Source organism: Cervus canadensis, chromosome 13, assembly GCF_019320065.1.
Source record: "Cervus canadensis isolate Bull #8, Minnesota chromosome 13, ASM1932006v1, whole genome shotgun sequence".
NCBI classification, from domain to species: Eukaryota; Metazoa; Chordata; class Mammalia; order Artiodactyla; family Cervidae; genus Cervus; species Cervus canadensis.
The window spans coordinates 59,267,528-59,283,210 of NC_057398.1; the positions used below are offsets into that span (position 1 = coordinate 59,267,528).

At 37.5% G+C, this 15,683-nt stretch overlaps 1 protein-coding gene across 1 annotated transcript in view; it reads left to right on the plus strand.

The window, feature by feature from the left end:
- Positions 1-15,683, plus strand: part of USH2A (usherin) — an 893,901-nt gene that overhangs the window by 475,205 nt on the left and 403,013 nt on the right. The window contains exon 36 of the mRNA XM_043484771.1: positions 11,400-11,551. Coding sequence (XP_043340706.1) covers positions 11,400-11,551 — 152 coding nt within the window. The remainder of the gene's footprint in view (positions 1-11,399; positions 11,552-15,683) is intronic.

The window sequence follows — 15,683 nt, forward strand, 5'->3', positions numbered from 1 at the left end:
TATATTTCTGCACTTTGATATTTTTCCACCTGGCAAATCTGGAGTAAACATCTTTTCATGTCAGTATATAGCTTGCCCTCATTTTTTTCTTGCTTACTTGAAAGTCATTGGGTAAAACCATAGCTCTAAAGAAATGTACTGCCTCATTAATAAGTTGGGAAATAAAAAATAATACCAAATCAAGATAAAATTTTATGCAAAAAGCACTCACCAAGATTTAACAGAGTGAGTGTACGTGGTCTTTTTGATGATACAGAATGATGACTCACAGACACAACTGGTGTTAGTAGGAATTGATGCACTTTGAAAAAGAGTTGAGTTTTGTCTAATAAGGTTAAACATACCCCAACAACTCCACTCCAAAATCTATACCCTAGGAAACTTGTACACATGAGCCTCAGGACACGTGTACAAAAATGCTTATAGCTACATTGATCTGTCAACCAAAGTGTGGAAATAATCTAAGTATGAATGGTAGAATAAATATATAAATTATACAACAATGAAAATGAGTGAAGTATGGCTATCCTTACAATATGAAGACAATCCAGGCACGTTATGTTGAGCAAAAGAAGATGCAAAAAAATGCATAAATCTGACTTCAAATACAAAGTAGAAAGCCACACAGAATTCCTTTGTTTGGGGATGATTTCCTAGGCAGAGGAGTAAGAACACAGTTCTTAAGGTCAACCAGGTTGTCACCTTCCAACTGGTTGTAAGGTGGAAGTCTGGGTAGAAGGGTTGGAATCATGAAGGACTCATAGGAAGTTTCTGGGGTACTTAACGGTATTCTGTGCTGTAACCTTGGTGATGGTTATAAGAGCTTCTCTCTTTGTTTTAAAAACATAACATTTTATGTACTTCTTCTATTTTGCTTTATTACATAATTTTTAAAAGATAGAAAAAAAATGGCTTTCAAACCTTTTTTTCTCTTATAGAGGGAAAGTAAAACTCTTTCTGCTTTCAAGAATATTCCCTAAGGACAAAGGTACCTGATTAAACAGTTGTTTTTTTCATCAACTTCTGAATTTCAAAGGTTTGCCTCTTCTGTCATCCTCCCCAACAGGACAGTTTTTGTTTTGTATTTTAATGAGGTGTTGTATTTTGAGATAATTGTAGATTTACATGCAGTTGTAGGAGATAATGCAAAAAGATCCCGTTACCTTTTGTCTGGTTTCCCTAAATGGCAACATCTTCCAAAGCTATCAGTTCAGTTCAGTTCAGTTGCTCAGTCATGTCCGACTCTTTGTGACCCCATGAATCGCAGCATGCCAGGCCTCCCTGTCCATCACCAACTCCCAGAGTTTACTCAAACTCATGTCCATCAAGTCAGTGATGCCATCCAGCCATCTCAGCCTCTGTCGTCCCCTTCTCCTCCTGCCCCCAATCCCTCCCAGCATCAGGGTCTTTCCCAATGAGTCAACTCTTCACATGAGGTGACCAAAGTATTGGAGTTTCAGCTTCAGCATCAGTCCTTCCAATGAACACCCAGGACTGATCTCCTTTAGGATGGACTGGTTGGATCTCCTTGCAGTCCAAGGGACTCTCAAGAGTCTTCTCCAACACCACAGTTCAAAAGCATCAATTCTTCGGTGCTCAGCTTTCTTCACAGTCCAACTCTCACATCCATACATGACCACTGGATAAACCATAGCCTTGACCAGACAGGCCTTTGTTGGCAAAGTAATGTCTCTGCTTTTTAATATGCTATCTATGTTGGTCATAACTTTCCTTCCAAGGAGTAAGAGTCTTTTAATTTCATGGCTGAATCACCATCTGCAGTGATTTTGAAGCCCAAAGAAAATAAAGTCTGACACTGTTTCCACTGTTTCCCCATCTATTTCCCATGAAGTGATGGGACCAGATGCCATGATCTTAGTTTTCTGAATGTTGAGCTTTAAGCCAACTTTTTCATTCTCCTCTTTCACTTTCAAGAGGCTTTTTAGTTCTTCTTCACTTTCTGCCATAAGGGTGGTGTCATCTGCATATCTGAGGTTATTGATATTTCTCCCAGCAATCTTGATTCCAGCTTGTGCTTCTTCCAGTCCAGCATTTCTCATGATGTACTCTGCATATAAGTTAAATAAGCAGGGTGACAATATACAGCCTTGACATACTCCTTTTCCTATTTGGAACCAGTCTGTTGTTCCATGTCCAGTTCTAACTGTTGCTTCCTGACCTGCATACAGGTTTCTCAAGAGGCAAGTCAGGTGGTCTGGTATTCCCATCTCTTTCAGAATTTTCCACATTTTGTTGTGATCCACACAATCAAAGGCTTTGGCATAGTCAATAAAGCAGAAATAGATGTTGTTCTGGAACTCTCTTGCTTTTTCGATGATCCAGCAGATGTTGGCAATTTGATGTCTGGTTCCTCTGCCTTTTCTAAAACCAGCTTGAACATCTGGAATTTCCAAAGCTATGGTACACTATTATAAGTATTTATAATAATAAGAAGATTTTGATATTGATTCAGTCAAGATACAAAACAGAGGTATGACTTTTTTAATCCTCAAATTGAAAAACATTCCCTTTCTAAATTATTAGAGGCACTTTAGTGTTTTGGTGGCAGATTTTTATGAGTTTTTTTGCTGCTAACTTCACAGCCCATCTCTGATAAGGATAGAGCCTTCTTTTTTCTGACTAGTGACACAGCATATCAGTCTAACACATCCCAGCCCTAAACAGTTGATCCTGGAACAATGTGGAGGGAAAGGATACTGATTCCCCAAGCAGTAGAAAAAGTTGTATAAAATTCTCCCTTGGCATCTGCAGGGGATTGGTTCCAGTATGCTCAAATCTCCACAGTAACCTCTCAGTTTTCCCAATTCTGTATCCTTGAATTCAACCAATTGTCAATTGTCAAAGTGAAGTTGCTCAGTTGTGTCCGACTCTTTGCAACCCCATGGACTGTAGCCTACCAGGCTCCTCTGTCCATGGGATTTTCCAGGGAAGAATACCAGAGTGGCTTGCCATTTCCTTCTCCAGGAGATCTTTCCAACTCAGGGATTGAACCCCGGTCTCCTGCATTGTAGGCAGACGCTTTACCGTCTGAGCCACCAGGGAAGTAGAGTGTCTCTGTCAGCTGTATAGTACTGTATTTGTCTTTTAAAAAAAGTCCACATGTAAGTGAACCCACACAGTTCAAATCCATGTTGTTCAATTCAAGGTCAGCTGTATATAAAAGTGTTAAAGATATTACTCAGAATATTCCACGCACTACTGATGAAATGTGGCATTCCCACATGTGGTCACAACTACTTAAGATCCATTCAGGAAGATGTGTGTTTAAAAATTATTATTTTTTCTTTTTAGTATTTTCCGCTATCCTACTTCTCCCTATTTCCATGGTCTTCCTTATGCCAGTCTATTATATATGTCATTCTAGGTTAACTTTTCTTCCTTAGAAGAAAGTACTGGTTAGTACATGAAAATGTGAAAATGTTGATGATTCTCCTTTGTATCATAAAATCCCAATTCCTTCTAACGGCATTCAAGGTCCTAACTTCCCTTTGAAGGCTTATCTCTATTAAACTTTAACCAATTACAACAACAAAAAATAACAAAATACTGGTCTATTCGGATATCTTTACTATACCTTGCACTTACTTGTCTCCACACATTAGTAAATATTGTTTCTCCACCAGGAACATCTTTCTGAGTCATTGTTTTTGCTTTCTTGTGGAAGAACCTGTGGAAGAACATATGGAAGACACAGCTTCCTTGCATGGAAGACTTGACTGCTCTGAAAAGCTTTTAGGACTCACTTTAGCCAGGGTGATTGTTCCCTGCTAGAAGCATCTGTACTTAACTGGTTATACCTTTTGTTGGGTGTAAAGGTTTTGTGGCACTTATTACTCATCTGTTAGATTGTTATTTAATTAGACCCGTGTTTAACCCTTGTCTTACTTCCATAAAGATAGATACTATTTCTTTCTGTCTCTCAAAGTACCAAGCAAAGTACCTTTCAGGCAATTGACTTTCAATAAATATATGGTAATTTTTTCATTAAGCTCAACCTAATTGCTTTTAGGGCTAGCGCATGTTCATCAGTTCTTAATTTGAGTGGATTTCCTACATATTTTAGAAGAGAAAATTAGGCTGGAAATGGATAACAGGAGTAGTGGCAGTGGTGTGATGAGATTGCCAGGTTCTACCCCTTAATTTCTCCTTGTATGACTTTGGGAAATAGCTTAGTTCCTCTAAGACCGTATTCTCTCATCTTCATAACAAGGAAACTGCTATGTTCTAAATTGTTCTAATTTCTTGGTGTTGTCAATTTTAACAGAAATAACTCACATAAACCATACAGCCTATTGTCTGACTCAAAGTAAGTGTTCAGTACATTTTTTAAATAATAAAGTGTTTTATAATTTCAAAAATACTTCAGTTCAGTTCAGTTGCTCAGTCATGTCCAACTCTTTGTGACCCCATGGACTGCAGCATGCCAGGCTTCCCTGTCCATCACCAACTCCTGAAGTTTACTCAAACTCATGTCCATTGAGTTGGTGATGCTGTCCAACCATCTCATCCTCTGTCGTCCCCTTCTCCTCCCACCTTCAATCTTTCCCAGCATCAGGGTCATTTCAAATGAGTCAGTTCTTTGCATCAGGTGGCCAAAGTATTGGAATTTCAGCTTCAGCATCAGTCCTTCCAATGAATATTCAGGACTGATTTCCTTTAGGATGGACTGGTTTGATCTCCTTGAAGTCCAAGGGACTCTCAGGAAGTCTTCTCAACACCACAGTTCAAAAGCATCAATTCTTTGGTGCTCAGTTTTCTTTATAATCCAATTCTCACATCCATACATGACTACTGGAAAAATCAAAGCTTTAACTAGATGGACCTTTGTTGGCAAAGTAATGTCTCTGCTTTTTTAATATGCTGTCTAGGTTGGTCATAGCTTTTCTTCCAAGTTGCAAGCGTCTTTTAATTTCATGGCTGCAGTCACCATCTGCAGTGACTTTGGAGCCCCCCAAAATAAAGTCTCTTACTGTTTCCATTGTTTCCCCATCTATTTGCCATGGAGTCATGGAACCAGATGCCATGATCTTAGTTTTCTGAATGTTGAGTTTTAAACCATTTTAAGAACTTAACATTTTACTTATTCCAAAGTTATTCATATGTGTCTTGTGCTGTGTTCAAAGAAAGAAAGTGTCTTCTTAGGCTTCATTTAAAAAGTCCAGTAGAAACACATATATATGGAATTTAGAAAGATGGTAACGACAACCCTATATGCAAAACAGAAAAAGAGACACAGAAGTACAGAACAGACTTTTGAACTCTGTGGGAGAAGATGAGGGTGGGATGTTGCGAAAGAACAGCATGTATATTATCTATGGTGAAACAGATCACCAGCCCAGGCTGGATGCATGAGACAAGTGCTCGGGCCTGGTGCACTGGGAAGACCCAGAGGAGTCGGGTGGAGAGGGGAGTGGGAGGGGGGATCGGGATGGGGAATATGTGTAAATCTATTGCTGGTTCGTGTCAATGTATGACAAAACCCACTGAAAAAATAAATAAATAAATAAATTTTAAAAATAAAAATTAAAAAAAAAAAAAAGTCCAGTAGATTATATTCACTCCTTTTTGTAACTCACATTGGGAATCTGAGGTCAATAAAAATTGTTGTGTTAAGAGATAGTTTAGACTTATTTCTTATTAGTGTATGTTTTGGAAACTGAATTGTACATTGTTTCATATCATACCTAATTCTGTTTGCATCAAAACATTTGCTAATAAAAGCGAGTTATGAAACCTGCTTCCCTATTTTGATAAGAAAGGGTATTTTTTTCAAATGATATTTCTTATCATCCACAAATTTACCAGGAAATTTAACTTTGTGTCCTTAACTCAATATTTCATAATAAATGGTCTTCAGAACAGATGAAATGTCTTGTTTTAGGTTCTTTGGATGGGGGACATATCTGAATTCCAGCTCTAAAACACAATAATATCCCACTTTGGTCATACCTTTGAAATAAGTAAAATGAATGAAGTCATTCTGGTAAGACCTAGACCAAAGGGCAAAAAACTTAGAGAGTTCAGCACTACTAGTCTATTTTGTGCTCACAACATGTTGACCCCAACTTTCTGGGACAGGGAATTCATCTTGCTAGTTAGTACTCAAAAAAGGCCTGATTGATCACTGACTGCATGTGGTATGATCAGATGTATGTTTTGAAAATTGGCCTTCTGTATTATGAAGAATGAATTCTGTGGGAGCATGAATAATGTATCAAAACAGGAGATGTAAGAGACACAGGTTCGATCCCTGGGTTAGGAAGATCCCCTGGAGTAGGAAATGGCAACCCACTCCAGTATTCTTGCCTGGAGAATCAGCATGGACAGAGGAGCCTGCGGGTACAGTACATGGGGTCACAGAGAGTTGGACATGACTGATGTGACTTAACACACACACACTATTCTGAGATGATGGCAGAGTGGACTAGATAGCCATGATATGGAGATGGGGAACGATCAATTTGGAATGTAAGATCTCCAGAACTGAGGATGGAGTTGGTGTGGTGGATGAAGTAGAGGAGAGTGTCTAAAATGATTTAAAAGGCAGACTGCATTTTTTTCAGTGTACATTGTTTTTACAATTGAAATTTTTGTCCTTTCTACAAATAGTGTCTAATATAGGTTACCTATAGAATGCTGGGAAATTGTGTGTGTGAGAGAGAGAGAGAGAGAAAGAGAGAGAGAGAGAGCTCACCTCCATTGAGTCTGGACTTCAGTCTAATTTATCCCTGAAGTCAGGTGCATACAGAATAGTAAAAAAGTGAGCAGTTAACTGTCACAAATCTCACTTAATTTCATTCTCAGCTCATTTGCACTGTGCTCATCTGACTCTGAACCCTTGTCTCAGTGACTGTCTATTATTTCTTTATCCATAGTTACAAATGTCATGGTTATCTAGTTTTGCAGCAGATCTTGCTAGGGGTTGACTTGCTAGAGTCAGGTAGACAAAACAAAGAAGCTACATTTGAGAGGCTGTCACTGAGGGACAATGGAGAACTCAAAATGGAGACACAGGCATAAATGAAATGTACCCACTAAATGATGTTAACAGGAAAAGCTGGCTGAGTATCCTCCACCTACTCAGTCCTGGAGGGTATCACTGAATTAGTGAATATAGTCTCTGATGTCCATGATGCACAGTTTGAATCCTCACAAAATGATTCTCTTATATTCATTATTGCCTCTGTGAAAAGACAGGAAAGTGTGTAGTGCTTGCTGGAAAGAATTCCTTCAAAAATGGTTAAGATTCTTAAGTTTGCACTTCATGGATGAGATTTAGTTATAATGAAAATTAACTCCTATAAAATATCTCATTTCCCAATATGTCAGACAAATGAGATATTATGCACATAATCCCAGCAGAAAAGAAATTCTCTGTTCCCCAATTATGTAAGAAAAGGGAAATATTGACTTGGGTACTTTATATTTCAGTGTTGAAAAGCAGATCAAGTAGATAGCATTCCAGGGGTCTTAAAATTTCTTTAAGAGCTTCTGCAACATGTGATTTGCACATAAGTGCAATAGCATAAGTGATTTGTGCACTGGGTGCCCATTGCATAGAATGATTGCCTATCAGAGCTCCTGGCACATAATAATTTCTTGTCTTTTTGATTATTGGGCTTCCCAAGTGGTGCTAGTGGTAAAGAACCCACATATCAGTGCAGGCAACATAAGAGACACAGGTTCAATCCCTGGGTCAGGAAGATCTGGAGGAGGGCATGGCAACCCACTCCAGTATTCTTTCCTGGAGAAAATCCCATGGACAGAGGAACCTGGTGGGCTCCAGTCTACAGGGTTGCAAGAAGTTGGAGATGCCTGAAGTGGCTTAGCATGCACACAGACATTATTATTAGTGTGATTTTATCTGTTTTTCTTCTCTTAAATTTTCCATGTACTAGTTGGTTTTTCACTATGTGTCTCTCACGTCTTAATTTTAATTCACTCGTTCTTTTGTGTGTCAGGTATTAATGACATTAGATGGTCACATTAGAATAAAGGAGAACAGATGCTGGCGGTCACACTATTTTGTGGAGCCAGAGTGGTACATGAAATATGCTCAAAAACAAGCTGGATGTTTTCTTTCTTCCCGCGTCTACCCTCCTAGCAGTGCCTCCTCTTGGTGAAACTTTCTAGAAAGTCAACCAGCAAGAGAGCTAAAAATGTAGTGGTGTGCTGGCTCTTGGGCTCAGTGTGCAGACCAGGCTTTAGGAGTGTGGACATGTCGGGTGTCATCAGATGCCTTAGATGAATTACCAGTTGGGCTGCCAGTTTCCATGCCTACTCTTCCACCTTCCTCTACTGATGGTAATCACTGCATGCTTCCACCCCAAATGGTGCTACTAAGTGCTGGACAAATGAATATGCTCTTACGCTCTGTCCCTATAGTCATATCTGGGTAGTATTAACTCCCCTTTCAGTTTAGATACATCCCACCTGGATATTCTATAACTTAAAACCTAAACTGTAAACCAACTTTCTCTATATAAATCAACAGAGAAGAGGAGGAGGTAAAATTGGTTATTATATATAAATCTCTATATAATAAGCAAGACATAAAAAATAACATCTTCAGTTCTTGTTTCTGTAACTAGTTAAGGCCATGGTTGATATTTACAACTTCTTCCATTTGCTGTCAGCCCGTAGCCTATCTGTTTGGGACTTTTGACTTAGAGAGGCAACCAAACACTTATTAAAAGTTCTATGTCCTTAGTGGTTGTGGCTTAAGTTGCTTTAGACTTCCAATAGTCACATGATTGGATCTGTCAGACAAAGGTGTACCGTTGAGAAAGTCCAGGATGTCAGCATGAGGAAGGAAGCTAATTCCTCCTCCCTCATAGTAACTTTTTCCTTGCAGGTTGTTATGGTTGCACAAAGATCCCAAGTTGCCAGGTAATATTCTTGTTTCTAATTTATTGATACCTGGTGCCCCATGATATAAACATCCCTTTTTTTGAGTAGAGAAAGCACAAATAGTTTGAAGAGCATATTAACTGTAATATTGGAAGGAAACATGCTGACTAAAAAGTTAACAGAAATAATTCATATAAAGCATACAACCTTTTGTCTGACTCAATGTAAGTGTTCAGTACATTTTTAATCATAAAATGTTTTATAATTTCAAAAATACTTGCGTGACATTTTAGAAAATGATTTAAGAAATGATCTTAAGAAAGATTCTCACATTTTCTCACTATAGAAAAACCAGCATCAAATACTGGTCCCTAGTTCAAAGCAGTTACAGCATCCTACAGGGATTTCAGATCCATAGGGTGACTCAGGTTGGGCTGTAATGTACATTTCCAAAGGCCATTTCTGCAGTTTCCCATGCTATGGGTTAATGAGATATAAGATCGATCACTTCCATAGTATTAATTCACTTCCCCTCTTTTGTTATAAACTGATTTCTTAATCAAAAGCAACATTGTAAGGGATATTGTGACAACAGGCACAGCATTTCATAAGTGCACAGATGCTGCTGCTGCCAGACCATTGTGAAGTTTCTAGAAATGAGCAACTCCCACCCAGGAGAGCAGGATGCTTATGATGTCTTCTGGTGTTATGACTGCCTGAGTGATGCTGTCCCTGATACAATGATGAATGAGGGCTTGATCTACTTTTAAGACATTCAGAAGACCAGATCTGGTGTTCATAAGACTTAGAGTCAGTTCTCCAGGAAGACAGCTCTCAAGGACTCTCTTGATGACATTTGATTTTGCTAGAGTCTTCTGTTGCAAAACTCATTCCTTCTCAAAATACTATTTTGAGTTATCCTGTAATATCAAACTTTTAGCGAGTTTTTTTTTTTTAATATATCAGGTATCTAGGTATCCTTTTCTCCCTATAGTCTTAAATTTTCATTCTGTTGGATCCTGGTATTATGCTATGCTGCATATAAGTTAATTTATTCATTCAGTCAATATTTTTTAAGTGCCTACCCCCCAGATGGTGCTAGTGGTAAAGAACCTGCCTGGCAATGCAGGAGATGCTGGAGACGCAGATTTGATCCCTGGGTAGGGAAGATCTCCTGGAGCAGGGCACAGGAACTCCAGTATTTTTGCCCAGGAAACCCCGTGAACAGAGGAGCCTGGCAGGCTACAGTCCGTGCGGTTGCAAAGAGTCAGACACGACTGAAGCAGCTTAGCATAAACCACATTTTAGGCACAGCGCTAAGCTCTAGAAACATACAGGTGAGGAAGTCAAGATTACCTTGGGGAGCCTATAGCCCATTGGAGATGTCAGGCAACTACATAAGGAATAATAATATTAATAATGTGAGAAGTGGCTAAGTGCCATGATGGAGATGTGCTGTCTGCTAGTGGAGAAGAACCTAACATCCGTCTTCAAGGAAGACTGTCTGACAGAGGAACAGTTAAGATAATTCTTCAAGGGTACAGTCAGGAGGCCACTGTGAAATTAATTTACCTTTGAAAGAAGTTCTAATTTAGCATGTAAGCAAAGTTCTGTTTCTTAACATATGATGTTTAATGAGTGGGGATATTTCCAGTGAACAGAGATCCCTAACCTCCTTTTAAAAAGGGTGCACCATCCCACCCAATGCATGTTGGAATGGAAGAAATCATATGATTATATTCATTAGCCGTGCAGTTTCTCAAATCTCTGTTAGTTGATTTCATGAAAGTACACATAACTTCTAAAAACAAATTTGAGTTGATCATTAAATCTCGCAAATCATAGCTTCTCTACCCTGTACATGAGTGTCTCATAAATGGATCTGTGAAAGTTGTGTGGGCTTTACATTTAGGTGATTCAGTGTTGTAATTGAGAGCACAGGCTCTGGAGCCAGATTCAAATCCTGATTCCCACATTTGCCAGCTCTGTGACCTTGAGCAAGTTACCTAAGTTATCTGTGCCTGACTTGGCTCATCTATGATATAGTGATGATAATCCTGCACTTATTACAGTAGTACTATGAGGAGGGAGTTAAAAAAGAGGATGCACTTGGAACAGTGCCTGGTACATCCTGAGTCACACATGATGCATTACCAAACAGGGTCATTGGACTTCTCAAGCACGTCTATCAGGATATCATTTTAGGAAACAATTCAAATTGTAAATGTACTTAGTTTATTCATTTTTGATATGGGTCACCAATGACAGCAGTTAGCATGATGCAATAGAAAGCTTCTTATACTGGGACTCGGTTTCTATTTGTGCCTCTATAGTAATTAGCTTAACAATTTGAGCTTCAAGAGTTTAAAGCCTGTTTTATTCTTTGGAAGGAGATAGGGTTTAGACTGAGGGAGAGACTGTGATTCCATGCAATTAGAAATTGCATCAAGAAGTGCATGCTTCTTTTAAGACCTTCTTTGCTATTGTCTAACAATCATACTAAAAGACAATTATTATTGCCTTCCCAGGTGTTATCACAAGTTACGGGCTGTATCTTGATGGTATATTAATTCACAACTCTTCAGAACTCAGTTGTCATGCTTCTGGATTCGCTCCTTGGAGCTTGCATTCCTTCAGGGTCCAAGCCTGCACGGCCAGAGGTTGTGCTCTGGGCCCACTGGTGAGTGTGGCAATTTACATCCTGGGTATGTACTAAATGTCAGATTACAATGAATAGGTGACTCTCCACAGCTAGCCTTTCAAGTAGGAGGGGAGATGTTCTTTTTATAAAATTTCATTTAAGAGTTAGTAGGATTTTATATTCAACATAAATTTTAAGATTGCACATAGGTCTAGTGAAGGACAAAATCTACATTTTATTGGAATTTCAAAAGGTAGGTTGACCAGGCAGGCATGCAATTTTGCCCAATATAGTGACATATTTAAAGTGGATGCTTTTCTTCCTAGTAATAAGTAAGTTTCTGATTAAAAAGTGAAAATAATTGAAAGGCCGTAACTGCCACAGTATGGCAACACTGCTCCCCAACAAGTATGTTAATCAATTAAAAGATTGAGTTTGCCTCATCCATTAGAATAATACATTTTAATTTTATTAATGTGACATATTTATAAGAACAGTATTTAAAATGACATTAATATCAGCTTTTGATATCCACATTTCAGAAATCTTTATCTATCTATATTTCATTAGTAGTTAAAAAATTGACAAAATTGTGCTTTTTATTACTGGTATAATTTCCAAAACCCAATTAATTGTATATAATTCTCATAGACCAGCTTAACATTCTTCAGTCTCAAAACATCACATTTTACTCTTGTGCCTATTTCTTGATCAATTAGACCTAGCTTCTTTTAAGGGAAATACTCATTCGTTTTCGATATTTTTTGGCTATATTTGCTAATGGCCTATCATTTTAATGTACTCTGTCTTCACTGAAGAGTGTATTGTATAAATATTACCCTTGAAAAGCAGCTCTACCATTTAATTTTTTGCTTCCTTAGTTTTGATCACACCTCCCATTTTGCTTCAGAGATTGGTGGCCTTCCAAGCTGCTAACATCATCTATCAGTGGAGCTGAGCTGTAGTCTTTATTACCATTAAGTATTTCATAGCCTAGACCCCTCTGACGGTTACTTACTCTTAAAAGCAGGAATGGCAATTGGCCAGCCTTTCTTCTCCATTCAAAAAAAGAAAAAGAAACAAAAGAACATTTCCCATGAGCTTGAAAGTGAGGCTTTTTCAAAAATATAAACTGCAAGTTGTGATCCCAGCTACTAAATTGGGTCCCACTCTGTCTCCTGGTGTCCTAGAAACTATAAACAAGGGGGACACAGTTATCAATCTGTGTCTTGTGCAGATAGGAGGTGATGTTGACCTGAAGGAATCAAAGGGACAATGCCCTGATAGAAAGGGGGAAGTGGAACTGGATTGTAAAACCCTGCTCTCCAAAGCCTCACGCATTGTAGACTCAGTCTTAACTTAAAGCAGAGTTATTTTCTCCCCTAGGTCCTTCTCTTTATCCTGTGCTCAGTATGCAAACACTTTTCCCAAGTCAGTAATCCATCTCTCATCACTGGGATGGATTAGCCATGTCTTTATTAAGAACAAGTCAACTTGGTGCTGCCAAGAAGTTAAAACCCATGATCTTCAATTGATTTCTAACATTTTTTTTAACCAACTATAATATATATTATATCCCATATTTGAGTACTTTAGATAGCCCTGGATATCTATCACAACCATAAAAGATATTACAGATTCAACTCTTGTCAGTGGTTTTTTTCAGTGTGTTATTGATTTAAGAAATCTAGGAATCAATCTTAAAAGCCAGACTTTCCTATCATTAAATTATATATATATATATATACACACACACACACATATATTCAGTTCAGGTCAGTTGCTCAGTTGTGTCCAACTCTTTGCAGCCCCATGGACTGTAGCATTCCAGGCTTCCCTGTCCATCACCAACTCCCGGAGCTTGCTCAAACTCATGTCCATCAAGTCAGTGATGCCATCCAACCATCTCATCCTCTGTCATCGTCTTCTCCTCCTGCCTTTAATCTTTCCCAGCATCAGGGTCTTTTCCAATGAGTCAGTTCTTTGCATCAGGTGGCCAAAGTCATTATATGCACATATATAAATATATATATATATAAACACATAATATGGCTAAATATTGTTGAATATCATATATATCATCATGTTTGTGCTCAATTATGTCCAACTCTTTGCAAGCCCGTGGACTGTAGCCCGCTAGGTTTCTCGGTCCATAGAATTTTCTAGGCAAGAATGCTGGAGGGGGGTTGTGAACTCCTATTGCAGGGATATCATTAATTATATATACATATATATACATATATATATGTTATCATATATACATATTGTATACTTTTCACTTAAAGGTATTCTTTATCTAAAGGCCAATGTTGTAACAGATATTTCATTGAAACAGAAAAATTATGATTTTTATTTTTAAATCTTTTACTGGCAGAAATCAAACATTAAATTTTCTGAAGAGTCAAACTTTTGTTCACCTAACAATGTTTCTTAATAATAACTCTTGGTTTTTAGAAACAGAGGACTGTTTGTTTCACATCTCTTACATATTTAATATCATTGTTTTTCATGCACACAGGGAAATACCATTCAGTATTTCCTGTGATAAATATGCTTAATAGTGTTGAATGTAGTCTTGTTCACCCTCAAAATTTTCAAGGTTGCTCATGTAATAAACGAAAAGCAGTTTTAAAATATGACAAATTTGATAAAATAGAATATTTTAAAAATAAAATACATAAATTACATATTCTTACCATCTTAATGTAGTATTCTGTGCTCAGTCACATCAGCCATGTCCAACTCTTTGTGACCCTATAGCCCACCAGGCTCCTCTACCCACTGGATTTCCCAGGCAAGAATACTGGAGTGGGTTGCCGTGAATATATACACAGGGATTGTCCCGATGCAGTGATGGAACCCATGTCTTCTGTGTCTTCTGCATTGCAGGTGGATTCTTTACCACTGAGACAACTTGATATATTTTATGCGTAACCAAGTTTATTCCCTGCCATTTGTTATTTAGAAGAAATTATTCTGTACCATCTGGGAAAAAAAGATTTCTGTGTGGTTTGTTCAGTTCTTGTTCATTTATACAATGTATTTGGCTTTTAAAGAAATTCCAGTGTAAAAAGCAATTTACAATGCCTTTGATTGAAATTTTAAGATGCTAATATGCATTGTCAAATTAAATCCAGTAACTGAGGTTTCATAAATATGTGAAATAACAGAAAAATTAACAGAAAATGCAACAGGGAAGAACTTTTTAAATGCTTTCCTTTTTTCAATTATATTGTTGAATTGCAATTAGAAAGAAACTCTTAACATTTTGTATTTCTACAATAAAATGCAATGAATTTGTCCATAGGAAGATCACTTTGTTGTTTTTTTTCTCTTGTCCACTGTTGGGTAACACTGGTAGAGTCTAAGATGGGGAATTTCATGGCTGTATTTGGCCTTGGCACACTCATTGGATTCAATTCTCCAAGGACCTTCTTAAGGATGAAGTGTGGAACTATAGGTCACAGCTGTGTAATATGGTTATAAAGCTGCCTTGGTTTCTTAGTGATGGCACGTTACACAGATAAACACACCCAACACACATGTAATATATACGCTCATCTTTTCACAGCCATTTTTTTTTTCACAGCCATTTTTAAAATAAAGAAATATACAAATTTTTTAATAAAAAATCTTTGTTATAAAGAAATGAATAAAATGTGTTAATTAAGACATCTAAATCTTAATGGCAGTAAATGTTATGGTCAAGAGAATTCCATATGGAAAATCTGTCCTAAAGCTGCTATTATCCCCCATACCTGCTTGGGAAGCATGTTTATTCTATGAAACCTCAGATTTCTCAACTATTATAAAAGGAGAATAATGCCTACTGTACAAGGAGTTGCTGTGAAAATTTAAATAAAATATTTATATACATTTCTGATACATTGTAAGAGTTTTATTAAGGATAAAATTTTTGTTAAAATGTTTGTTTTCCTTGCACAGTTCTTCTCAATTTTTTTTTTTTTTTTTTCTGTGTCAGGGGAGGTTTTCAGGTGAAAGCCAACTTAACCTTCAGAATGCCCTTTCCTTAGCATTTTTTAAGGCAAGGTTGATAAAGTGTAAATTAAAAAAAAAAAGAGCAAAAGAGTCCAACTGCCAAATTTAATATAGAGTGAAGTACTGAAATATTTATCCATATACATAAGGAGATTTCAAAATTATATTTTTA